The sequence below is a fragment of the Marmota monax genome, unplaced genomic scaffold (assembly GCF_021218885.2).
Source record: "Marmota monax isolate L192 unplaced genomic scaffold, Marmota_monax_Labrador192_F-V1.1 WCK01_AAM20220418_F8-fsc00071, whole genome shotgun sequence".
In the NCBI taxonomy this organism is placed as follows: Eukaryota; Metazoa; Chordata; class Mammalia; order Rodentia; family Sciuridae; genus Marmota; species Marmota monax.
Genome location: NW_026695217.1, coordinates 1,720,385 through 1,745,800, shown reverse-complemented (window position 1 = coordinate 1,745,800; position 25,416 = coordinate 1,720,385). Strand labels below are relative to the sequence as shown.

At 46.2% G+C, this 25,416-nt stretch overlaps 1 protein-coding gene across 1 annotated transcript in view; it reads right to left on the bottom strand.

The window, feature by feature from the left end:
- Positions 1 to 25,416, bottom strand: part of Adarb2 (adenosine deaminase RNA specific B2 (inactive)) — a 489,843-nt gene that overhangs the window by 143,410 nt on the left and 321,017 nt on the right. The window contains exons 2-3 of the mRNA XM_046432149.2: positions 23,116 to 23,202; positions 11,385 to 12,292 (exon numbers count right to left, since the gene is read on the bottom strand). Coding sequence (XP_046288105.1) covers positions 11,385 to 12,292; positions 23,116 to 23,202 — 995 coding nt within the window. The remainder of the gene's footprint in view (positions 1 to 11,384; positions 12,293 to 23,115; positions 23,203 to 25,416) is intronic.

The window sequence follows — 25,416 nt, the reverse complement described above, 5'->3', positions numbered from 1 at the left end:
CATTATCTAAATGTTTACCAAAATTGGCACATAATAAACATTACATAAAAATTTGCCAACAGAATGCACATATAAAAATTACTCCCCTGGGGTCAGAGGTATGTAAGACATTAAGTATAGCCTTAGGATATACAGGATTGCTAGCCAAGAGAATCCAGGGTAGTTGAAAAGTGAATGTGAAAGAAGACAGAGAAGAAATGAGCCAAGGGCACTGGCATGATGGTGCCCATCCGGTCCTGGCAAGTGTGGGGGTACACTGTGTTATCAGGAGATGGGATGGGAGTGGCTACCAAATTGTTTTTCATGGGGAAGAACATTCATCCATCACTTTAAGCTTCCTGAAAATAATCTTTGACATTTATAAAGAAAACTTTATTGCCTGCTTTTATCAAATGCTGATTCAGGATGGGGTCCCAGGAGTCTGGGTTTTTCTAGATAGCCAGTCGGGGCTGCTGGCCTGAAGGCTGCAATCTGCAGGTGAGTGGTCAGGGGTCCATATCCTGGGTATCACCTTTTCATCTGCAGGTGCTCAAGCTGCTGTCCTTCCTGGGCTGTTGAAGGCAATGGCCAAGTCCAGGAACACCTGGAGTGGTCAGGTCAGTGCTTGTGCTGGAGCTCCCTGTGGGGTTGGCCCAGAACCTGTCTGGTGCACGTGGTGTCTCAGCCCAATTGTGCTCCTTCCCCTCTTCTCTCCATGGGTCTGAGGAACTTCCCTGCAGAATTCTGCTTCCCTTCCCTCACTTCCTTCAACCCCAGCGAACCTCCTACATGCCCCACTCTGTCATTGGTCTCCCAGGGAGCCTGAGCCCACACAAAGATGAGCAGAAGTTTAGGATACGAAGCCCAAGGGTGGGGTCCTGATTCCAGATGCTGACTTTTGGACTTAATGTGGCCTCTGCCATCACCATGTGACCTCAGGCCCCTGGTGTGTCCAGAGCTCTTGCTTGGTCCTGAGGGCTTTCTCAACAAAAAGCATAAACTGAGCTAGGGGCAAGTGTGACAGCACAGAGACAGGGTGCAAATGAAAACAGCCCAGCAACTCACTGGGCTGGGGCTGCAGAGACGAAGCACAGCAGGAGGCTTGGCTGCAACTGGTGAATGAGAGAAGTCTCCAGGGAGCGGGGCTCTTCCCTGGGTGTCCTCTGGGGTTGAGGAGGCAAAGGCAACCTTGGCAGTCCCCTATGTGTGCTTTTGTCCTCGTCCTTGTGTCCCCTTGGCTCCCCGTGCCTGGGGACTCTTTCCTCTGTCTCTGAGGTATTCTTCTTTTCTTTCTCTGGCTCATTTAAATGCTGGCATTCTCCCACTGCCATCTCCTTTCTGCTGTCTCTCTCCTTTTCAATGTAACGATGAATCCCAAAGGAAGGAGGGACAGGCCACGCCAACAAAGCCTGTCTATGCCAGTGAGGTTGCAGGCTTCCTGCTGGCAAGAGCGATCTTCCCTGGGGGGAGCTATAGGTGGGCTCCCTCCAGCTCCCTTCCCCATGGAGGCATCTGCCAGAGCCAGAGAGCTGCATCGAGGATGCGTGATAGGATCTGAATCCAGGGGTGGTCAAGTGGCCTTGACCCTCCAGGCTTCCCTCTCAAGCACTTATACAAGGCTTCCACATAGTCAGGGGTCCCCTGCCTACATGAGACCGAGTTGTGTGTCCGCACCCCACCTTCCCACCTTCCCCCTTCACATAGTCAGCCTCTGCATTCAATCAACTCCTTTTTGTTAGTCCACAGTGACATCTCCAAGTTTGGAAGTAATAACAAACACTTTTGGGGTCATTCATACCAAGTCACAAGCTGCTCTTTAAACTAAATGTTTCATCCCTTCATAAGCCTATGAAGCCATTGGAGGCTGGGAGAATATGGCGGGTTGGCATCCCGAGGACAAGTTCACTGCTCCAGTCCTAACCTGACCTATTTGTAATTATTCTCCCAGTGCTAATGCATGGCAGCTAGACTGTGAGCAAGAGGCATAGCTTTTCTGTGCCCCAATGCCCTCATCTGAAAAATGGGAACATCATTTGTGTCTACCTCACAGGTTTTATTTGAGGATTGAAAGTGCTGTTACACGTAAAGTCCTTAGAATAAAAGGCAACACAGAGGAAGTGACCCCAAAATATTAGCTACTAATGTTGCCATCACCACTGTATTTGATTGTAATTCTAAAATGATGAGATGATCCGTGAAGTTTGGCCTTAAACTCTACTTAACTAACGAATAGTTATATTAATTACATTTGAAAATTCCAAACATAGTGTTGGGATTATATGGATTGAAATACATATTTGTAGAATCTTTTTCCTTAAATTTCACCAATTATGTTTCAATAGAAAGAAAAGTGGTAGAAGCTATTGTGTAAATGTTCAGGGTACATTGTATATAGGTTGTATAAATGTATGTCATATAAACATAGTATGCATTGTATGTAACTTGTATAATGCATCTTTTGCACACATAAAAGCATATTAAATGTTGTGTATATATATGTGTATAGATATGTCTTAAGTGTCTGAAAAGCCTTCAATACCTAATTAAAGAGGGGTTTTCTAATATTTTTTTTCATGTGTAGTAACAGTGGTCTGTACTATTGTTCTGGATGTCAGTTCCTCTTCTGAGAAAACAGGACAAGAAGAAAGGCTGGCAATGTTCAGGGATGGCTGGATCTGCAGGAGGGTGTTTTCCTTCTGTAACAGGCCACCCTGCCCTCCTCTGTGGGTCACAAGAGGGTATTTGTGGCCACAAGAGGTGGAGGTGCTGAAAGAAGGAAAACCAAACAATGCCTACTTCAAATGGTGTCAAGCGTTTGCAGAGGAGGGGAGAGCACAACTGCAGAGAAGCAGAGAGCTTTCCCAGGCTGCAAGGACATCCTGGGAACCCGGCTGCTAGAGGGTAGGCCCAGAGCTCCATCTTAGAGCTGAGCTCAGAGAAGAGCCAGTCCAGGGTGTGTAGGTGGAAATGACAGAACTCCACAGAAACCATAAGGATGCCTGGTTACTGGAACCAGGAGGTCTCGTCTGTGGGAGGTCCAGCTTGTCCCAGCTTGCTGAGCATGCCAGGGTACTTATCTGGCCCAGAAGGACAGTGAGAGGACTTGGGGTTTCAATGTTTGTTTTTGGAGGAACAAAGGTGGCCCCAACCTGGAGGAGAAGCCCCTTCTCAGGATGATATCTTGATTCCAGATAAAGCACCCTGAGTCTCTTCTGTCTCCCTTCCCTACACTTTTCTCACACCAAGTATCTACAGAGCAACCCAATTCAAGAAATGGGAATTCACCTCAGTGAATTCAGTCAATTTTAAAATTCAGAAAGAATTTCCTCTTTCTCCTCCTAAGGGAGTTATAGAATTATTGAGCATTTTCTGGGACAGAAGGGCTGAGTTCCTACATAACTAGTTTCTATTCAATCCTTTACTCAAGTTATACACTAAGATCATTTCAGCAAGAGAAATTTGACATCATCTCTAATAATTGATTTCTGGCTTTATTGTCAGGAACTCCCTTCCAGGTCCTGCCCTGCTTCAAGCCCTTGATGATCGTATGCACATGTGAAATAACAAAACAGTGAATGTCAGGATAAATAAGGGTTCATAGCGGTAAACAGACAGCTTCTAAACAAATTAATTTCTGAACCCTCAACCTGCTTTGAAATAAGAAACTCTCGTGATCAGCCTCCATGAGATTTATTTATGAAAACAAATTTGTAACAACTAGTTTCTACCCAAAGGGGATGGTAATAGCTGGGCAAGGAGATAAGACAAGCCCTGGCAGGAACTGGCCACAGGTTCTCTTCTTTCTAAGGTGTACCGGGTTGTAGATGGAAATCCATCATGTTGTCTAATAGGAAAGGCACATTCTCGTTGCCCCAGCACATGAGGAATGCTCAGAAAGAATGTGGAATTCACATTCGTCCCACGTGGTGAAAGCCAAGGCTCTGGTTCCTTCTCCTAGGGTCTTTATGAGCACAGTTTACATTGCTAATATTTCCCTTCACAGATCCAAATTCACAGTACCCAGTTCAAACACCTGTTCCCAGGGCCACACCCCCACACCTCAGAGAGAGGCAGGGGTGGGCACAAAGCCAGTGCCAAGGCCAAGGTGCCACCAGTCCACCTTCCCTGGATTCACCTGGCTGCGCGGGTTTTTCTGACATTGCACACGCCAGTGACTGCTCTCTGTGGGCAGAACGATTCCCTCCCTTCCCAAGGCTGAGTGGCCGTGAAAGGCATTTTCACAGCTAAACAAAGACTATTTTTTAATCTATAAAAAGGCAGCCAAGGAACTGTTCCTCCTTGGTTGGTGACTAATTCAGAGAGTGAACTGATTGTGGGTACTCAAGGCTGACCAGGCAGCCTGAGCTTCTGGGAGAGGAGTGCAGCATAGAGGGTGGCACATTTACTCATGGGTATAGCCCTGCAAGCCTCACACCCCTTCGCCCAGGAGGCTCCATTCTGTGGGTTAGAGAAATCGGCTTTCCTTTCTTTTAGAAAATGCTGAATGGATGAGCTGTCAGGCCACCAATGCAGGTAGTGTCCTTTCTTCCATGATAGGTCACTGAAATGCACACTTTCTGACAAAGAATCTGCCCGATGTTTGTGTGGGCTGGGTCCAAGCCAGGGGCTCATACATTCATACTTATGCAAATCATGAATTATGCAAATCATTATTTAACAATCTGCGACATTATCTACTCTCTTTCAGTTATTGTTTAGTTATGAGGTATCCCTCCAAAAGTCATGTGTGAGAGAGTGCAAGAATTTTTAGAAGTGAAATGATTAGATTATAAGAGGGGTGAGGTGTAGCCTAATCAGTGGATTAATCCACTGGTATAGATTAACTAGACAACAACTGTAGGCAGATAGGGAGTGGCTGCAGGAGGTGGGTCACTGGAGGCATGGCTTTGGGGTTTATATTTTGTCCCTGATGAACAGACTCTCTCTGCTTCCTGGCCATCATGTTCTGAGACACTCTTCTCCACCACCACCCCTTCTGCCTTGATGTTCTGCCTCATCTTGGGCCCAGACCTATGGAGTTGGCCGATCATGGACTGAACTCTGCAACTATGAGCAGAAACAAACTTTCCCTCCTCTATGTTTTTCTTGTCAGGTCTTTTGATCACAGCAATGAAAAGCTGACTAAAACACTTACTTCCTGACACTAGGTGGTATGAAAGGTAGGGATGAAGTTCAGACAGCAAAGATGATTACGTTGTATCAGATCTCATCATCTTGGTTGCTTTGGGAAGGGGGATATTAAAAGATGGGTTAGCCAAGGGATGGGACATTGAGAGATGCTTAATATGGGGTTGACTGAAGCATAGAGTTGGCAGTCGGCGTAAAAAACTGATTTTCTCTGACTCGAATGGTGGCATTTAAGCACTTGTATGTGCTGCTATCTCAAGGTGAGTGATTAGCAGATATACTTGCACAAGGCCCACACAAATTGCTCAATTTCAACAATACATATAATGAAAGTAAACTTTGAGTGCCTTTTTCTTTATTTCTTTCTCCACAAAATTAGATGGAAATCCTTCATGGGTGAGGGATAGCTCCCCACTCTAGGGCTGATGATCACATCCTCTAAAGTCAGTGGCTCAGGTATCTTTTAAACTCTAACTTTATTGGAACCAGCTCCATCTTTGAGGCTGTGCCCAGGCCAGTTCCACGGGAGGAGGTACTTTTGATTCCTGATGCCTTCCAACTTTTTAAGGAGAGTGGTCAGGGTTCAAGTCTTTAAGTAGTGGGAAAGGCAAGGGAGACGAGGCATTGCTACCTGCTGCTTGTTGCCTCTCATCATCGGGTAACCCCCGTAGAGCTCAGAAAAAAAATTTCCTGAGACCCCAGGTTGGCTGGTAAGTTTAGAGATTCAGCAGGAGGCCAAAGCCTGTTTTGCTTGGGTTTCTCTGTGGACAGATGCTCTCCTGAGGTGGAGTTCATATTACGGTCTGTTGTTCTGGTGGGTCCTAGGATGCCTTGAGTTCTGACCTGCTCCCAGAGCTTCAGGGAGACATTAGGAAGTCAGAGCTAAGAAAAGCTATAACAATGTCAAACTACAGCTGCCTAAAAACTAGAATGTATGCTTTTGCCACGGTGTAAAGAAATCCGACCTTTTTGAGAAGATCATCGGGAATTCGGGATCATTCCTTTCTGCTTGGAGAGCTGCATTGCACTGGGTATCATCAGCTCAGATGGCATTCTGGAATGGGTCTCAGGCTGACACTTGGCCAATGGCTGAGTCAGCACTTCCTGTCTCTTCTTGGAGCTTCGAGGAAGTGTGAGGGGACCCTCATCCCTAGCCTAGTGAGGAGGACCCCATGTGGGTGGATGTCTTGTCTCTAGAGAAGCATATCTGTTTTCAGATAAACCAGCTCAGGCACAGGGGGCAGTAAGCTATTTCAAAGCTAGGCAAATGTAATTTCCACACCTATTCACTTTTAATTTAAGCCTATTTAAACTTTGGGGACCTTTCCATTGCTTATTTGTTATGGTGATATTAATGAATAGTTCTGCTTTACAAAAGTAAGAACGCTGCTTTCTTTTCAAAGAAGATGAATTAGCATGGAGGGAATGAGACTAGAAAAACAATCTGCGAAGTGGTCAAAGGCAGCTGGGGGTCACCTGGGCATTTAGGAGCAGGACAGAGACATGGTGCAGACAGCTTATCTGTGTCCTGTAGAGCAGCTGTTGCTAAAGTGGCCACAGACTTTGTCCCCGGGTCCACTGATAATTCTAGGAACACACTTCATGAAATGGGACCATGTACAATAGTCTGATCAAAATGTGCTATAAAATGCTCAAAACTTAAAAAGTGGTTCTTTTCAATTATTTTGTGTATTCTCATGTTTTGTTTCCCCCCATTTAATATTAATAGCTGCCAAGAGCAGGATGTAGAATAAGAATAAGGAACTGAGCAAGCATGTGGTGCAATGGAAGACTTAGCTAGAACTGAAGCCACAAGGATAAATTTCCCTAAAATGACCTTAAAGGACTCCATTCGAGCAGCCAATCTATATGAGTTAGCTTCAAAGGTGTCCCCTCTCTTACTCCAAGGGAAAGGTGTATTTTAGTTGCTTTGACTAACTCTTTTCTTTGCAGGCATATCAACACCAATGAGCTTGCCATAGAAATAAAAAAAAATTAAAAAAAAGAAATAATTAATTGATGATGAATGAGAAGTCTACAACTAACCCAATAAACTGTTTTTTTTTTAGAGTTACTATGTGCCAGGATGATTTTAACTTTTTTTTAAAAATAGTATTACTATAGTATCCTTTGTTCTCTTTTCTAACAAGTTTTCATGGAAAGGAAATACTGAAAAAATAGGCTTTTATTGCTGAATTTATGCTTTTAAGAATTCAACTCTTTCCATGCTAGGTGTGGGAAGTGAAGACCGAAGAGAGAATAGGTTTTGTGATTTTATCATTTTTTATGACTATGCTTCCAAGGTCATGTGTATTTATATTCTCACGGGGTCTCGTTCTTACTTCCAAGTATCTGGTTAGCCCAGAGGAATACTGTACTAGTTGCAGATAAAGAAAACATGAAGGATTTGGATAGAGCCTCCCAGCCATCTCCTGGTGGGCACTGCAGTTATCAACAGATATTTATGGAGTCCCTGGCCTGCACACTCTATCAGCATAGTAAACCTTGAACATTGAAGTCTTCCCCATGCTTTAAAGAATTTAATGGACACTTGGCTTATCCACTCTCGCCAAGAGTCGGATCTCAAGAAATTGAGAGTATGAGGCTACCCAGGTTCTACAACACACCTCCAGGTACAGGAAAGGGTGAGGATTCAATTATAGAAAAATCACACTTGTGATTTAAACCTTCATTGAGAATATCATGCTTTGGAACTTATTGTTTCAGAATCCCGACTGCAAACAGGTCTGGATTATGACCACAATGAATAATATTATGCCCACAGATGCAGTACACAGGCTTTGGAGGCTTTGGAGGTAAGTTGGCACAGGTGTTGCTGCCTTACAATTGTTCTTGCTGGGAAGCAAGACCGTGACCTGCTCTTTGGTGGGACTACCCCAGGTGGAGGCTGAGAACAGCTCACAATATTCTAAAGGTGTACAAGTCCCAGGCAGAGCAGTTCTCCTACTAGGAATCAGGAGGACTCTCCAACCAGGATGCACTTTCTGGAATGCATACTGCTGATCTCACTGGAGAACCTACTACATTTCTTCCAGCAGCATCTTAAACATGCTACTCTAGCTATTCCTAATGAGCTGTCACACATGAAACACTCTTCACAGACTATCACTTACAGAGGAGAATTCTTACTAGGACAGCTTTGAAGCTTTGTTGGTAAGTCCCAGCCATTGGTTAAAGCATTAAACAGACCCAGCATCTATTGGCAGCTATAGAAGTGACATGTGGATCATTGAAACACACTTTGGTTTGTTGTCCTGCCAGTCTGACTGCCTGTGTGTAGCAAAGCCTGGATATTTGGGCAAAGAATACTAAATACTGATGTTTTTTAATACCCAAGTTGCAGAAATTGCATTCTTCCAACCATGCTCCTAAAGCTGACTTTAGTGGAGGTGTCCTTGCTCAATGGAGGCCAAGCCTGCATTTTTCTGAGAGCATAGGTACAGATTTGAGAAGATGTTTGGTTAGCTCCACCCATGGCTGCTATTAGGAGAGAAGTTGTATACAGATCATGAAGGGCCATACCTCTAGGGACTTAAAGTAAGAGTCATGCTCCCATAGTCATGCTGCCCCTGGGATCAGGGATCTGGCTGAGCAGGAAGCAAGATGAACGTGGATGGTCCATGCTCTATAGATGGGGGTTCATGGTGAACAGATGGTTCTATGACCTATAGATGGAGATTCCATGCACTATTGACGAGGAGTTCACGATGTGCAGACAGGCAGATGCACAGGCAGAGTTCCTGGGGTGGCGGGGTTTAGGCAGCATTTACAGTGATTCTTCAAATCTTTTCTTTTGTTTTTTTTCCCCCTGAATCCAGACTCCATTGGGACAAGGTTTTAATTCAAACTGCTTGTGATTCCCTGTCCTGAGACCCATGGTCATAGCTGGCCCCCACCCAGTTGAGGGGTGCACATCTCAAGGGGGCTGAGAGGGAGGATAACGAGCCCCCCTGAATGGCGGCATGCCATGGTGTGATGAATGGCCCGCAACCCTCACGCCGCTCTGCGCCCTTCATCATCCAGTCGGAGTGGTTAGCAGACTGTCAGAGAAAAATAATTTAGCAGCCGTGGCTTTAACTGATGTGCTGCATTCTGGGGTCAAATGACTATTACAAAGTGGTAGCGCTGCCTAGTTTCTCCATCGTGAGAGCTCAGGGCTGACAACATGAAAGAAGGAGGCATCACACCCAGAATTCACTGACATCCTTCAATTTCTCAGGGTGGGAAGCTGCAGAGATGGGTGGGGGAGGCCGAGGACATTTCCTACTAGATGGAGGAATCCCAGCCTGGCTGAGAGCCCCCGGCAGGGTCTTGCTACAGCAGTATCAGGTTGGATGAGAGTAAAAGAGCAGTGGAAGGAGGGCACAGAACACTGGTGGAGACCTCTCTGAGAAGATGGCAAGGGACACTCCCCGACCAAGGTCATGCCAAAGGTCATGAGCAGCCTCAGGGAGGGACAAGTTGCCCTGCTCAGCCCTTCCCCAAACAGCAGGGGTAAAGCACGTTCATAGATGTTTTGGCAAGTTCACAGGATGGATAATAAAGAAACAGAACAGAAAGGAAAAAGAGAGGAATATAAATAAGTTGGAGACATAAGAAAGGAGAAGGTCAAGTCCCAGGAAGGCCCACTGGGAGATGTGTCTGGAAGCTGTTCTTGCTTTTGCAGTTCCCTGTTTTCACTTGGATTGTGTATTAATTTGACGGTGAATCTAAAGGCTAGATTATGGAGATTATGGTCTAAACCCCTCCCACCTGCTCCCTCACATGATCATCAAGTTCTAAAAAAAAAAACACTCGAACTTAAAGTGAATGAACGGGAGGTAGAGGTGGGAGGAGAAGGAGTCCTCTCTCCATCTGAGCACCTCATTTATTTACTCGCTTTCTTCCCTTGTGCAGGCTTTGTGAGAAGCAGAACACTTGCTTTGCCCATTGTCTATCCCCTGTCTACTCAGAATCAAATAAATATGGAGTGAATAAATAAGTCAATGCTCTACCCAGTTTGGACTCCGTGTGTGGGAGTCCTTTATGCACTTTGTGTCTGCATGCAGTATCCCTGAGCAAGTAGCTGAGGTTTTGGCGGAACCCAGCTTTATTTAACAGATTCGTGATCTCCCACCACAAAATAATGGATTCCTTTCTAGGTGTTGTGATGCAGTGATGGTGGCGATCACAGAAATAACTTACAATTATCAAGTACTTATGATGAATCCCGCACCCGGCTAAGTGCCTTTTAACTATGTAAAGTGTTTCTTTCCTTGATTGATGCCCCAAATGAATAAAGATAATTTTTCTGTATCTACTACATTAGTGATGCCCACAAATAATTCTCACAATGATAAGAAAAAAGATAATTTGCATAAATAAGCAATTACAAGACTTGGCAGAATAAGGTTGTTTTAAAATGGTATGAGAATAGTTCCTGCCACACAGGCCATGCTAAAAATGGTTCTTTAATGGGTGACGGTAAGCTCACGTAGGAAAGCAGACCCATGATCGTGCATGCAGAGGCCAGGGAAATGATGGTGTTGGTGGAGTAAAGCAAGACTCCAGTTGTTAATTTTCATTTCCACCGTCCTCTGCCTTCCAGCACATATTTGCCCTCTGACTCTGAGACTCCGCCAGTGTCCTGGGGGGAGCCCCCACCTGACATGCCCCTATGGCCCCCGAGGCACTGGCCTCCAGTGGGATAATCCCCACCTGCTTGGTCTCTCCAGGCTCCCTGGCTAGAAACTCAACCAGATGCCCACACAACTCACCTATATCACCTCCTGCTCTTTTCACCTGCCTCCTGAGATACTGAGAGGCCTGGCAAACAAAGCCTGCCCTTCCTGTGGTGTGACCCTCTCAGTGGGGAGAGAAGGGCCCCGACAATCAGTCCCCCCCACACTGGCTGCCCTTTCTCCCTGGCATGTGGTGTCATCATGGTAAAAATCACCTGGCTTCATGAATTCCGTCATCACCTCTGCTAAGTTGGAGCGTTGACATTCTTGTTCCTCTATTTATTCCTTTGTTTATTTCCTTTATTCTCATGATTCTCTCTCTCCAAAAAGCCTGGAAATTGCTCTCAATAAGGTTAGGAAGGGGAGACTTTTTAGGACAGCCAGCGCTCAGGGATGCACTCTGCTCACAGCCACAGGAGGAGAGGGGCCTGCCCACTCCCCCATCATGGCAAGGAGCCCCAGCTACATCCATCCCAGCATCCTTCCACCTGCAGGCAGCTACCTGAGAAATCTCACCTGTGGCAAGAGGTTACTTTTACTCCTGCTGGGGGTGTGGCCAGGCAGCCGGATGTCGAAGAGGGCCTGCAGGGCGGCCTGTGCGGCCTGGCCCTTGGCCAGCTTCTTGCTGCGTCCTGAGCCTTCGAACGTCCTCCCGTCCACGCACACGGCCATCACAAAGCTCTTGGTGCGAGGCTTCTCGGCCACCTCTGAGAGGCACACGTACCGCAGGCCAGAGCGCAGCTCATTCAGCACTACTACTGGGTTCCTCTCACCCAGGGCTGCGGGGGCCGGTCTGGCCCTGTCTGGCCTGGCCTGTCCCATGAGGTCCAGAGTGTGGCAAAGTAGCCGCCCTTGCCGGTAGGCTGTGGAGAGCAGCTCGGTGTCCACAGGGCGGCAGTTTGGGAAGTCCTCGCTGGGTGCCGATGGCTCAAACTCCTTGAACAGCGTGTCTGGGAAGTCGGCCTGGTCAGAGGTGAAGTCCGTGCATGGACTTGTGCCGCTGCCCATGGCCAGGTGGGCCTGGCAAGCATTGGGGAACTGCACGAAGGACTTCAGTGCCAGCTCTGCTGCCCGCATCTTGGCCTTCTTCTTGGTGGGCCCTGTGCCCTCAAACGTGAGTCCATTTACTTCCACAGCCACTGCAAAGACCGGGGCATGCACTGGGCCTGTCTGGGACACCATCCGATACTGCAGGCCTGGCTTCAGCTCGTGCAGCTGGACCAGGGCGTTCTTGGGTGTCATGGACCATGAGAGCTTCTTCCAGATCAGCTGGAGTTTGCAGAAGTGGCCCCCGTTCCCTTCCTCCAGGGGCCTTTTCCTTTTTATGCTGGGTGTGCTTCCTCTGGCCCGGTCCCCTGGCGGCAGGGGCCTGGTTCCCAGGTTGTTCACATTGCGGTTTTCCTTTACTTCAGTGCTGCTGGTACCTGGAGGTGAGAACAAATTAGTCATGACCTAGGGCACTGGCAGGTCACCACTTGTGACAGATACTATTACTAATGACCATATTGTGAAACTTGAAGTCCATTCCTATGAAGTTCTTGCCATCAGTACCATAAGCAGGGCCTGTGAAGTGTGCTCTAAGGAATGGCCTATGATGAATGTGAGGAATGAGTTCACCTGTGGGGACCAGGTGCCCACGGAAGAAAGGATCCACATCCTTGGGGACCTCGTAGCTGAGTTTGAGAAGAAGCAGAGAGAGGGAAGTGGGCTCATGGCTCCCCACCAGCTGCTCTGAAGGCGGTTTGTGATGTCATTGCCCATGTACCCTCCCTCCTGTCTGCCAACACCTCCCCAGGATGAAAAAGACACAGGGCTCTTCCTGTCTATGAGTTTTGGGCAACAGCAAAAGCCTTTTCTACAACAAGGAGACCCTTCCCTTTTCACTTGCTCTCAGGGTCTCCAGGACCAGTGCCTGATGTCTGTGATACCCCTAGCACCCCATGAAGAGGACTCTGCTGGTGACATGGTCCCTAATTCACATGGGAGGTGAGAAAGGCCGGGGTCCCCTGAGGCCTCAGGTGGAGGGGACGGCTAGGAGCCAACCAAGTGGAGGCACACAGCAAACCACCTGTTTTGGTAGATCATTTTGTGGGCAAAAGGCACACCATCCATTTACAAGTAAGAACAACAGAGCTGAGTTGTGACAGGGATCACATGACCCTGAGTATGAGCTATTTATTACTTGGTCTTCCAAAAAAGTGTTTCCTAGCTCCATCCTGGAGGAACAACCCATGGTCTTCATCCAGGGCCACAGGTGCTGGGCATGGCATCTTACTACTGGAATTGCCTGGGGTTTCTGAAAACTCAGCATACACACCAAGTCCGTCATCCTCTGGGAACTGCACTGGTATTAGATAAAAAGTCGATGTGTCCATGTGATGGGGTGGGAACCATGGGTCTGAATGGACAGTTGGGGATGCTCCAGGCAACCAGGTTGGTGGTGACAGCAGGGACCCTGCTTGCTGCCTGGACTTGTGCCCCTGATATTCTTGCCATCTTATCAAGCTAGGTAAACATTGAAAACAGACTAAAAATGCCAGAGTGTTTTGAAGGATATGCACCTTTGGGTCAGCGGCAGAGAGCACAAGTACAACTCCTTTGGAGGGCATTGTGGGAGCAGTCAATGAGGATCATGAGGTCCATAACCTACTCAGAAATTCTGCTGCTGGGGATACACCTGACAGACACTTTCATGCATGGAAACAGAGATTAACAAAAATGTTCATTGCAGTGTATTTTTGCAAAATTGAAAATTTAGAAAATGCCTGAATTTCCCACAGTTAGAGGAATAGCAATAAATTGTAGTATAATCATATTACAGAAAAATGTATAGCAATTATATCTGATGGACTATATCTCTATGCCTCAATACAGATAAATCTCAGAAATGAATGTTAGGTGACAAAAATCAACTTGCAAAATAATCCAGAGTAGGATATCATAAATATGAATGAGAAGAACACCAACTTTATCTATTGCTCATGTAATCACATTTGTGTGGTAAAGCTGCAGATAGATACCTGTATAATAAAGGTACAGTCAAACTTCCCCCTGGGAAGGAAGGGAAGGAGATGGGATGAGAGGCCAGAGGGTACCCTCAATTGTATCTGTAATGTTTTATTTCTTTTTACAAAACATTATCTGGAGTAAATTTAGCAAAATCATTACTTGTTAACTGTAGGTGATGGATGAATTTAGAGATCATTTAATTTTTCTGGACTGGCCATCTTGGGCCACTTTTCCTGATAAAGCTGTTTTGTTTAGAAAATCTCACTTGTGAATTACCAGATCACCTCCTGAGGGCCTGGTGCCCTTCTTTGGGGAGTATGCCTCTGAAATGCTAAACTCAAGTTTGCTGTAAAATACCCTGAGAATTCTGGTAGTGAGCCGTGCTGTTTTCTTTTATTCCAGACTTTGCTATGTTTCTTCTTCCTCACATCAGCCCTGGGTTGGGTAGTAGAATCACCACCTTATAGGTGGGAAAACTCAGGATCAGAGAGGCAAAGCAGCTTACAAAGCCTATGCAGCTTAGTAATTGGCTGATATGATTCAATCCTAGGAGTCACAGATTGCCCTCATCTGTGCTGTGGCTACAAAGTTGATTTTTATGGACACCAAATAGTTCCCTCGTTATCTTGGCCATTGTATAGTGACACCCCTTTTGGGGCTCTTTGGAAGATCATGAGAAAGCTGAGGCCACAGTCTGCCTCCTTTGTGACCAGGTGAGCTGACCTGGTCAGGCAGGACCACAGACACATTTTCATTTATGCCCTTTAGATGTGTTCTCAGGGACTGGGAGGTCTTGTCTCTGTGGCAGATTGTGAATGAGACTTTTCTCATTAAGCAAGTGGAAACTGAGGGTGATTTTTATAGCTAACCCACAGCTCCATCAAGTTTTTCCAGAAATTCTGGATGTTCACATGTGGATAGGTTTCCCTCACGCAGCTTGAAAGCCATCAGGTTGAGACCCCCCTGACACATAGGCACTCCCCACTCCTTGGTTTGTGACATTGTTGTTGGAGGATAGTAAAGAAAGAAGTACAATTTCCCAGGTACAAAAGATGCCTTTGAAAATCAGGTGACTTCGAGAGCTATGCTGATAGGTGAGTGTGTTCTTTTCCGGGTGTGCTGCCTGCTCTTAGTCCAGGTTAAGCTATTTGTCACACAACCACAAGTCTCACAGGTCTCTATAAGGAGGTTGTGCCAGTAGGAGGCGCTAGGCTCTGCTCTGAAAGTGATCTTGTTGGATTAATTTTCTAAATTGTGAATGCTTCTGTTATTCTCGTTTCTATCAATTTGCTTCTAAAAACCAGTAAGTTTGGGGAGGTTATTTTACTCAAAAGTGTGCATCTGAGAACTTTATAGTTGTAGGTGTATAACATTCATTTACAATCCATTTCAGTAGGAATAAATAGCAAGCATTGAACCTTGACCATTTTTGTTCGTCATTATGCACTTTGAGGAAGTGTACCATTAAGGGTATTTCAAGCCAAAGGGGAGCAGATCAGATGTGCTGTTGTGATTTTCCAAACTGAACTTACAAATGGAAAAAGGAACAAAAAATACAATTCCCAAACCCCCACACTAGATTGCCTGGAACTTGCTTGGAGTGCTCTAATTTCTTATTGATTTCTTACAATGTGGGGATTGAGTAAGACTGTTGGTGTGATTAAAGTGGCCAGCATATCAGATGACCTCTGTTGTATCTTAGAGAAAGGGAGCTCACAGCACAATGCTTTTCCCCTAAGCTTTTGGCATCCTATGACAGCTATAATTGAAGTTTTCTATGGCATAAACCACTTTGGAGTGGGAGCCCTGTCTTAGTAATTAATAACAACCCATAGAGGGTACAGACTCTGGTCTCCACCTAGACCCTAGCTAGAGTCTCGAGGGGTGGCACCCTTGTTTAGAGAGATTAGCATCCTTTCCATGGGCCCACATGCCCTTTCCCACATGCCCACACACCCTAGCCCACATGCTCTAACTGGACCTCTGAGCCCAGCGAGTGTGGCAAAGCCAGCTGGGGCCTGGCCTCTGGTCTCTGTCCTGGGAGCCTTGGGATGTGAGGAGGCTCAGTTACTGCTCCACAGGGTCTGGGGTCCAGCAGGTGAGAGAGCAAATGATTTCTTAGTCATTTATGCCTATGAGGCTTGTGGGAGGTCATGAGTGAGGATTTTAATAGTATTTTCCTGTAAGGTGAACAAGCAGGGAACAGTCAATTTTTGCTACTAGCAAGGAAATGGTGAGGTGGATACTTCTCATTTGTTTCCTTTTGTTCTCTCCCTGTGTATTTGCTTGCTGAAATTCTCCATCAATTTTTTCCAGAAATTCTAGTATACCCCATAAAGAAGGGTGAGCCATTCCTTCATCTCTGGTGTGCTGGGTTGGAGATCATGGTCTACCACCTGGAAAGCCTCCCACTCCATCCTACATGGCCAAGGGAGCAGCACTGGCTTCTCACACAGCAAAGCCCTGGTCTCTGTCTTGACCAGCAAGGCAGACATTTGTTTTCACAAACACTAGCCAGAATCTGCTGAGCACCAGTGCATAGGAAGCAAAAACCTAGTCTTTTCTTTTTAGGCCACTTGGGTGCAGTGGGAGAAGCACAGACACCTGTAATCCTCCTGCAGTACCACCTCAGGCCCTGGGAGAGGGCGTGACTGAGCTCCACCTCATAGGGTGACCCTCCCCTGCTGCGAAGCTGCTGGAAGGTACTGGAGCCCAGTACCTGGTGGCCAGTCCAGGCTCTTGCTGCAGCAATCCTCCCCAGGGTCTTCTCAGGCCTCCGACTCTGATTTTACAGGTTAACATTCTCCTCTTCCATCCGGAAGGCATTGAATACATCACACTCCCCTCCTCTGACCCAGGAAATTATGCTTGTTTTTTTCTCCATTTAGCTAATGGGTTTCCTACACCCAATGGTCGTATATAGTAACCCACAGATAAAAGGTCAGGAGACCAGGAAAGCTCTCACTTGTCAATGTGGGCGAGGGAAGCTACTTATCGCTGCACATGCTTGAGTTCCATCCCTGTGCTTTAGAACCTGAATGCAGAGGGCTGTGTCTGCACTGGGGACTCCCAGCCCAGTCCTCTACTTCCTGTCCTTGGGGGTCTGTGCACACACCAAGCTACACTTGGGCTGTGAAGAGACGTTGGGGACTTTTTGCTTGCTCCTGTCTTTCCTGTTGCATGGGAACTGCTCCCTGGAGGTATGTCACAAATCTTTGCACCTTTTCTGCTTTCTCTGAGTATTTCTAAGGGTGCCTCTGGTGGATTAGGTGTTTGCCCATTGGCTAAGAGTAGATTTAAGGTCCGGTTAACACACACACACACACACACACACACGTGATGATATGGGAAATGAATATGTCAGTTGATTAACTGAATTAATCATCTCACCATGTATATATATTTGTGTGTGTGTGCCCAAATATCATATCACACATACATACGTGAAATAAATACGATAAAAAAGACAAGAAAAAGGAAATTCGGCTTTGCCTCATGCATGCCTGGTCTGCCTGACAGATGGTTCTGTTCTTCCTCCTGCCAGGGCTGGGCCAGGGAACACTGAGTTGTTCCCTCCATTCTGATCCCTGGAGCTGTCTCATGCAGGCCTGTGCTTTCCCTGGCTGTCGCTCTTTATGTTTTGACCCATCGCTGCCAGAGGCTTGACCTTTTCTCAGGAAGCAGCCTCCAGACCTCATGGCACAGATTGGTGAGCTGGCTTGCTTGTCCCTGGAGCCCAGCAGTGGGGTTCTGCCTTCCCCGCATGCTGGCCATGAGAACTCAGCCATTTTGGCTTCAGGACCTCAGGAGCCCATTGTGTGATTTGGAAACAGAAGCTTCCACCTGGGGCTTGTTGGGAGCTGCAGGAGCTGCAGATGCGCATTCTGCTGTTGGGATGCTGGGTGATCACTCTCCACAGGCTTTGAGGGCATGAAGCACAGTGGCCTGGGATTCTCCCAGAGGTTCTGGGATAGTGGGGTTTGAGGGACTTCTGCGGTGAAAGTGATTCTGAAAGTGCACATGTGCACACTTAGAACAATTCAGATGGACAGCTCATAAGAGGATAGAGGAATTCCTGAGTCTTTTAATTCATCTCTGAAATTCATTCTACCAAATAATTCTTATTCTTGCCAATCGACACTCATAGACTCGTAGGATGTTAGAGTTGGAAGTAGCTCTGTAAGGAACTGGCCTGTTTACTGGTGGTGGTGATAGTGGGGCCAGCAGACTGGGGTCACTTGTCACATCAGCCGACATTAGGATTCATGTAAAGGTTTCCATCCCTTGCTTCCCTCTTTGGCTCTGTTTCTCTCTCTCTCTCTCTCTCTCTCTCTCTCTCTCACACACACACACACACACACACACACACACACACACCATAGCCCCTGGAATGCTTCTCGGGGTCACTAACTTGGGCCAGAAGCCATTGCTTCTTACCAGCCCACAGAGGGTTACAGGAGGTAAACAGCATCTGGGATGTGACATAGCCAGAGCCTGTGTATGTGCGTGGGCACCCACTCTGGTGGGGAGGCAGAGACGGGAGGCTCTGGGAGTAGGGCAGGGCCCCTCCACCAACCTCCAACCTCACCTGCCCCACTGGGGCTCATACCACATTTCTTCTCCCTTGGAAAATTCTTGACTAGATTCCAAACACGTTCTGTAATGAAATCCACCCCCACTGAGACTAGGTGGGTGGCATCCCTGAGTGCCCACAGTCCCTTCAGCCTAGATACACTGGCAAATGGTCTCATTCTATAAGACGATATTAACAGGAGACGTTTGTGAACTGTGACTTCTATAAGGTCTTTTCAGAGAGTTACATATGTCCTTCCATTGTGGAAATTAGAAAAAAGGCAGGTAAATAACTTCAAACTACATTAGATAAATACCACAAGCAGTAATAGGACAATCATGAGCAATTTGAAGCCTGCCAGGCACTAAAAGAAAATGTCTAAGTCGGGGAGGCATCTGTACGGGAAAATGTAAAATGAAATTATTTCCATTCTGCTTCTCTTACACATGGACTTGTCTCCTGAGCCTCATAAGCACATTATCTCATTTGACAAAAAGTGTCAGCAAACACAGTGCTAACTTTAAAGGTTTAATATACTAAAAGAATTGCATTTTGGGGAGGAAGAGCAAAATTTGATATTGGCATACCTGTGGCTAAATTTTACTGTCAGAGTGAAATTATATTCTTTGGGATTGTGTTATGTCTGGTGACCTGAGTTGCCATCATTCAAAAGTGGGGATGCCAGGAGGAGGCCGGGGTCTTTTGATGGCACCTCACTACTGTCATTCATCTGCTGCATGTGCAGGAGCCTGGACTCGCTTGTGAATTTATTTATGGGCCTCTTCCTCCTCCTCTGGCTCCCTTGTGAACCAGCATCCACCGCCTGGTCATTATGCACACCCGGCTCCCTTCATGGGTTGGCATCATTGGGATCACATGCATCACTAATAATGACACTGGTGTGTCTGCCAGGTCAGGAGGGCTCCAGAGAACCAGCCATCCGAGGCGCCACGCTACATTTGAAGAGATAATATTGTTCCTGGTGAAGGTTATTCTGCTGCCAAGCAGCCCCAGTTAACAAAAAGGAACAACCCTTCTTCTATGTGGCAGGGCTTACTGGTAGGAGAGTGGCAGGTGGCTTGGGTTTTCATTCACACAGAAGGGAGGACTTGGCGCACAAGAAAACTGACATGTGAGGGTGCATGCCCAGAGGCCTTGGGCTGGGTTGGCAGACAGAAACCTGGTCTTGGCATTTGCTGGTGACATGTAGCATGACGATGCATCAGGATGGACAGTTGGCAGATGATCCATGACCCCATGAAGCCATACTGCAAGTGTGCACTATTCAGGGGTAAGCAGCTATGGCAGGCTAGGAGACCCCCTCCACCAGATCCCCAAGGGTGCAGGTGTGGGATTTGAGACCAGTCTGAAGTCTTGATCTTGGTCATTCCTAGTGGGGTATCTGGGTTGAATCTCAACCTCTGGGTAGTGGTCAGCAGAGGTGAGGGAGCCAGTGTTGGAAAGAGAAAGTTTCCAGAGCTCATGAGGAAAGGCAGTGGATCTTGAAAGCATGGTGTTGAATGGGCATCTCTCAGCCCACACTCAGCCTGCTGCCGATTGGCTTCTAGGACCCTCCTTGACATCGCTGCCCTCAGGTAGAGTGAGTATGTGCTGTGTGTATCCTGGTTCCCTGTTCCCTGCCACCCCTCTCAGTGCCTTTAAGACGAGTGACTCACACCTTTAGGCAAGAGTTGTGATATGTGCCAGGTTGCCAGGGATCCAGGCAGAGGCAGGGAAGCACAGCAGATTACCGAATGATTGAATCCATGCAATGGTTAGATATGAACTGTCTTCACATCAGAGCAGCCTGGACACTCCAGGTCGCCAGGATGAAAGAGCACAAGATGTGAGGCTGCAGAGCAGGATCACGTGTGTGTTCTCCATGTACCTGTGTCCCCCTGCACACATACATATACATATATGCACATACTACATGTTCACATGCACATCACACAAACCTCCACATACTCACTAGAATACCACACACACACACACACATCATATCACATCCACAACATCTTTCTCCATTTTCCAGTATCATTCAGACAGCAAATCAGCAGGATTTCATTGACAATACTTAGAGGGGACTATTAAGGTAGGCCCCATTCATTTGGAGGTCTATTTTAAACAACATGATAATAACATTTTCTAACTTAATTAACAGCATCCATATAAAAGGGGTTAATCAATCCATTGATTGAAAATGAGATTCCCAAGCATTTCTAAAACATTTTAACATATAGTTAAACAATTAGAATTTATTTGTATCTCTAAGTCTTTACCTACTGATCAATAAATCAATTTATTTATTATTAGGGGGAAACAGGTATAATTATGAGCATTAGCAAATCTTGACTGAAAGTTTCTGAGTCCTTGCCTCTCCTCAACTCCATAATTTAGGGAGCTGACGACTCTCATCTTACAAACAAGGCATTGAGGCTCCGAGAGGAGAAATTCACGGTCCGAGTTTGCCAGGCTGGCAAGTCTGAGGGCAGGAGCGCATCCCAAGTGCCTGGAGCCCACAGGAGGCTCTGCTTTCCCGACTGTGCGGGCAGCAGGAGGGAGTCTGTCTGCTGCTGTGGGACAGTGGTGTGGGGGGGATGTTTCATGGTGGGTCACTCTTTCAACACCTCCGGAGCAGAACAGGAACTTTGCAAAAGCTCCAGACAGTGAATTTCTCAAGGTCTTGGGCCTCTGGTTGCTATTGAAGGGTGGCTTCTGTGTTTCTGTACATTGAAAACCACTTTCTCCACTTCCCCAGCATTCTCTAGCCCTCGCCACTTCCCTTCTTTTTTCTCCTGAGGAGACTGGACTCCCCCAGGCTTCCAGCAGCTCCAGCAGCAGACAGCACTAGGCAGAGCGGGAGTTCCTGCCATGAGAGTCCCACACAGCGCTGCCCACGTGTCAGAACACCACCCCACCTGCATACGCATTCAGATTTCTCTCTCCATGTATTAAAGGTTTCTGAAATAACTCAATAACCCGGCTGATCTGGAAATTTTCCAATTTAGATTATGAGAGAATATAAGTAGCCATGTGTTCACTGCATGCCTTGCTGAGGAAGGAGACCTGATGTCAGGGTTAAGAGTCCCTGTCTGGTTCCAGGGGAGTCCTCCCCTGTTCCCCATCCCTTCACTTGATCCTCCAGAAAATGAAGGAATCCAAGTCTATAATCATGAATGTTTGCTCTGCTTCTAACCTTGAGTGATTCTATGATTTTGCTTTTGTTGAGTAAGATAGGGAAATAAACTCAGTTTTCACTAGCATTAATAATTATGTTGTCTGAGCTGGGTGTGTGGTGCATATCTATAATCCCAGCTACTTGGGAGTCTGAGGCAGGGGGATTGCAAGTTCAAGGCCAGCCTGGGCAACAAAGCAAAACTCTGTCTCAAAATAAAAAATGACTGGGTTATAGCTCGGTGGTAGAACACTTGCCTCTCAGGTACAAGGCTCTGCGTTCCATCATTAGTACTGGAGAGGGGCTGTCCATCACACAGGTGTGCTGCGATTCTTAAAAACTGATGGCAAGCTGGATAACATTCCCATGGAAATCCTTGCCATGGCTTCTTTGTGTTCCAAGCAACAACCCTAGCAGCCACCTTGCTTCTTCTCTAACCCACAACAAGCACAATTTAGCTCATTTTAGTTGGGAAAAAGTAGCCCATCTGTTAGGTGATATTAAAATTCAAAAAAGGTGTTCATATGGTTGGGAATGTTTTGTCCGCCTCTTTTAAATGCTTTACAATATGCTACAAGTGAGAGGAGAGTTTAGTGCAAGCCAAGTGCTCCCAGGATTAGCTCTCTCTCTCTTACACACACACGCACACACATCACCAGCAATGTCTACTCTGGCTGTCCTTATTGAGCTGAGCAGAAGAGACTGCTTGGATCCCTTTTCTAAACTGGCTTTGTTTAAAATAGGACCATGACGATTGGCGATTCTCCAGTTTCATGCGCCAGAACTGTTTCAACACAGAGCCTCAAGTCCAACTCTTTCCTAGTTCAATAGCGGTACAAACCATGTTTTAAGACACTAGAATCATTTTTCTTTTTTGGTTTGAAGAGGAAAACAAAGGAAAGGGAGAAGGAGATGGTTTAAGAAAACTGGATTATTTCCTAAATCCCTGGGGTCCTCTGTCACTTAGAAATTACTGATATATTCCTGACCCCAAGGTAAGGGTGGGACCCAGGTGAGGTGAAGGGTGCAATTCCAGTTGAGACGTGGTGAGGTTGAGATGGTGGGTGAAGACAAGACTCTGAATTAGCATGCACCTGAAGGTGAGAATCCAGGTGAGGGCAGGATTCCAGATAAATATGGAACTCCACAAAAGAATGGAGGGTGGAAGTCCAGGTAAGACATGAAATTGCAGTGGGAACAGGATTCTGGGTAAGGATGGGGTTTCAGGTGATCATGGCCTTCAGGTGAGTGTGAGATTCCAGGTGAGGACAGAACTATGTGGGAGGAGGTGCTTGCAGGTAAGGATGGCATTGCAGAGGAGGGTGGGTTTCCCTGGCAGGAGGGGAGCAGAGCTCCTGCTTTGGGGAAGATCAGAGCCCCTCTCACATGGTCCCCAGGATCTTATTGTTTAGGGACAGTGCAGGAAACCCTCCATATCAAGCAAGGACATCTCCACACTTTGAGGCAGAGGGGAGGGAGCCGCTTACTTAGATTGTCTTCGTCCTCCGTGTTGGTGGTGCCAGGGCTCAGGTACTTGAAGGGAGCGAGGAAGGTGGACAATATGCTTACTTTGTCTGGAAAGAGAAGAATAGGAAATGCACTTTTGACATCGAGTTTCAGAAGAACTCAATGCTTTCATATGTTCTTATTACCGAGGGGTTGGACAAGGGAGGTGGAAAGGTCGTTCTGGTTTTAGACACTTCATTCTGGCTCTGTCTTTTATTGAATTTCTGACAGCATTTTATCAAATTCCTCTCTCCATTCAATTTGAAACTTTATGATTTCCATCTTTCTTCGCTTATATTTGGCATCTTCCCTGCTCTCATTCCATGTCCCTTAAAACTTTCAATAATTGTCTTCAGGTAGCAACCTTGCATCTACTTACCAGGTGGGTGAGCCAGAGCCCATCATAGCAAGGTCACATCCCAGAGAGGAACTAAGGTGAGTAAAACAATTCATAATTTATAGAGAACCAGACCATTATTATTCCTCATTATAATTATTATATTATATTCAATTGTTATTCCTCGTTATGGAGAATTTCTTTTAGGGGCTTGAAATGCATGACTGTAATGGGCTTTTAAAACCATAGCCATGTCACCTAGTGGGCGTTTGAGCAGATGTCTAAGAGGGGTCAGACGGGCCTAAAAATAGTGAGGGCAGGGGATCTGGACAGTCCCTCCTGGAAATGGCCAAGTATGACGGATGCTGAGGATGCAATTCCAGAACTGTGCTTTGTCAATGCCCTTGTAGCCAGGAAGTCAAAAGTAAGATGGCCAAGCATCCTGGGTACCAGGCATCAAGCACAGCACAGTTGGCAAAATGGACCAAACTAGAAAATGCCACTCAAGACCAATAAAATGTCTCCTCCATAGTTTTAGAAACTCTTCTTAAACAAAGAGGTGAAGGAATTGTAGGTTGGAGGTATTTTGGGAGAAAAAAAAATGATCAAGGAAGGGAGCCCAAGGAGGATGTCCACTGACTAAGTTAAAGGCCAGGAGTTGAGAGTATTTGTGTGCGTAGAACCTGCTGCACCGGAACCCAGCCTGCTAGAGACACAGCACATGAGCCCCTCAGCCCAGGGATTCTCAGCTGCCCACTGATGCCCCTGCATCTGCAGGATGGATTATTGACCACATTTATTAAAAGGCTACGGATGGAAATGCCATCACTACTTATTCAGTGTGGTGGAGACTTACGGTAGAGTGACTTATTCTTTTCTTACCAAGTTGCTGGGTGAAGGCTCTACCAAAGGCTTAGTTGCTTTGATATCTGATGTCTTTCTCCCTCCTCTGAGGGTATCCACCCCTAAGGGCAGGGTGTTTTAGTGGGGCTTCAGTGTTCACATTGCACTCTGCGCCTTGTCTGCCTCTGGCACTACAGAGGAGCACTGTCTCCAGGGGGGCTCCCACTGGCACTGTATACCTTGATCGAAGTGTGATATTTTTTTCCTCATGAAAATGCTCACTGGTGGTTTTATATGCCCTTAGCCTTCAGGCATCTGGACGCAGCCTGAAACCTGATCCTTTATTTTTATTTTTATTTTTTTTCCTGAGGTTGAGCCTGTTTTCTCCTTAGCCAAGCTATCCAGAGGCCAGGGGAGTTCACATTGAAATTCATTCAGAAGCCTGTTAACAGCTGTTGTTTCCAACAGGGACAGGCAACAATATAATGTTCACACAAAGAGAACAATAAATAACCCGAATATAAAACGCCTGCTCCTTCTGCATTCTACCAAACAAGAAGAATAAACCCAGGGAAGGATTTGCTCTCTCTGAACTCTAACGGCCCAAGCTAATTTACTACAAGAGAATGAAATATCTTGCTTGAGTTATAATTTCATTAAGGGAGTCCAATAATGTTACACAAAGACTGTGAAGCTCAAATGATTTAGTCTAGAGGATCTCAAAATGAAATTACAATTTTTTTAATAAAGCAGGGCTACCGACCAAACACTCACAAAAATACCTTGAACTATTTCAGAGCTCACCTTGGCAAAATTGTGAAATATTTAAAGATTTTTTTTTTAAGATCTGCTGAAGTTGTCACTTTCTACTGTTGCTAGATTTATCAAATAAAAACACAGGACACCCAGTGAAAATTGAATTTCAGATAAATACCACATTTTTTTTTCAAATATACTTATATTGTCAAAATTGTGTGAGGGCTATCTAAACTGAGACAATTACTCATTATTTATCTGCAATTCATATTTCAGGCGAAGAACTTGAATAGACATTTCTCTAAGGAAGATACTCTAATGGCCAATTAGCACACAAAAATGATGC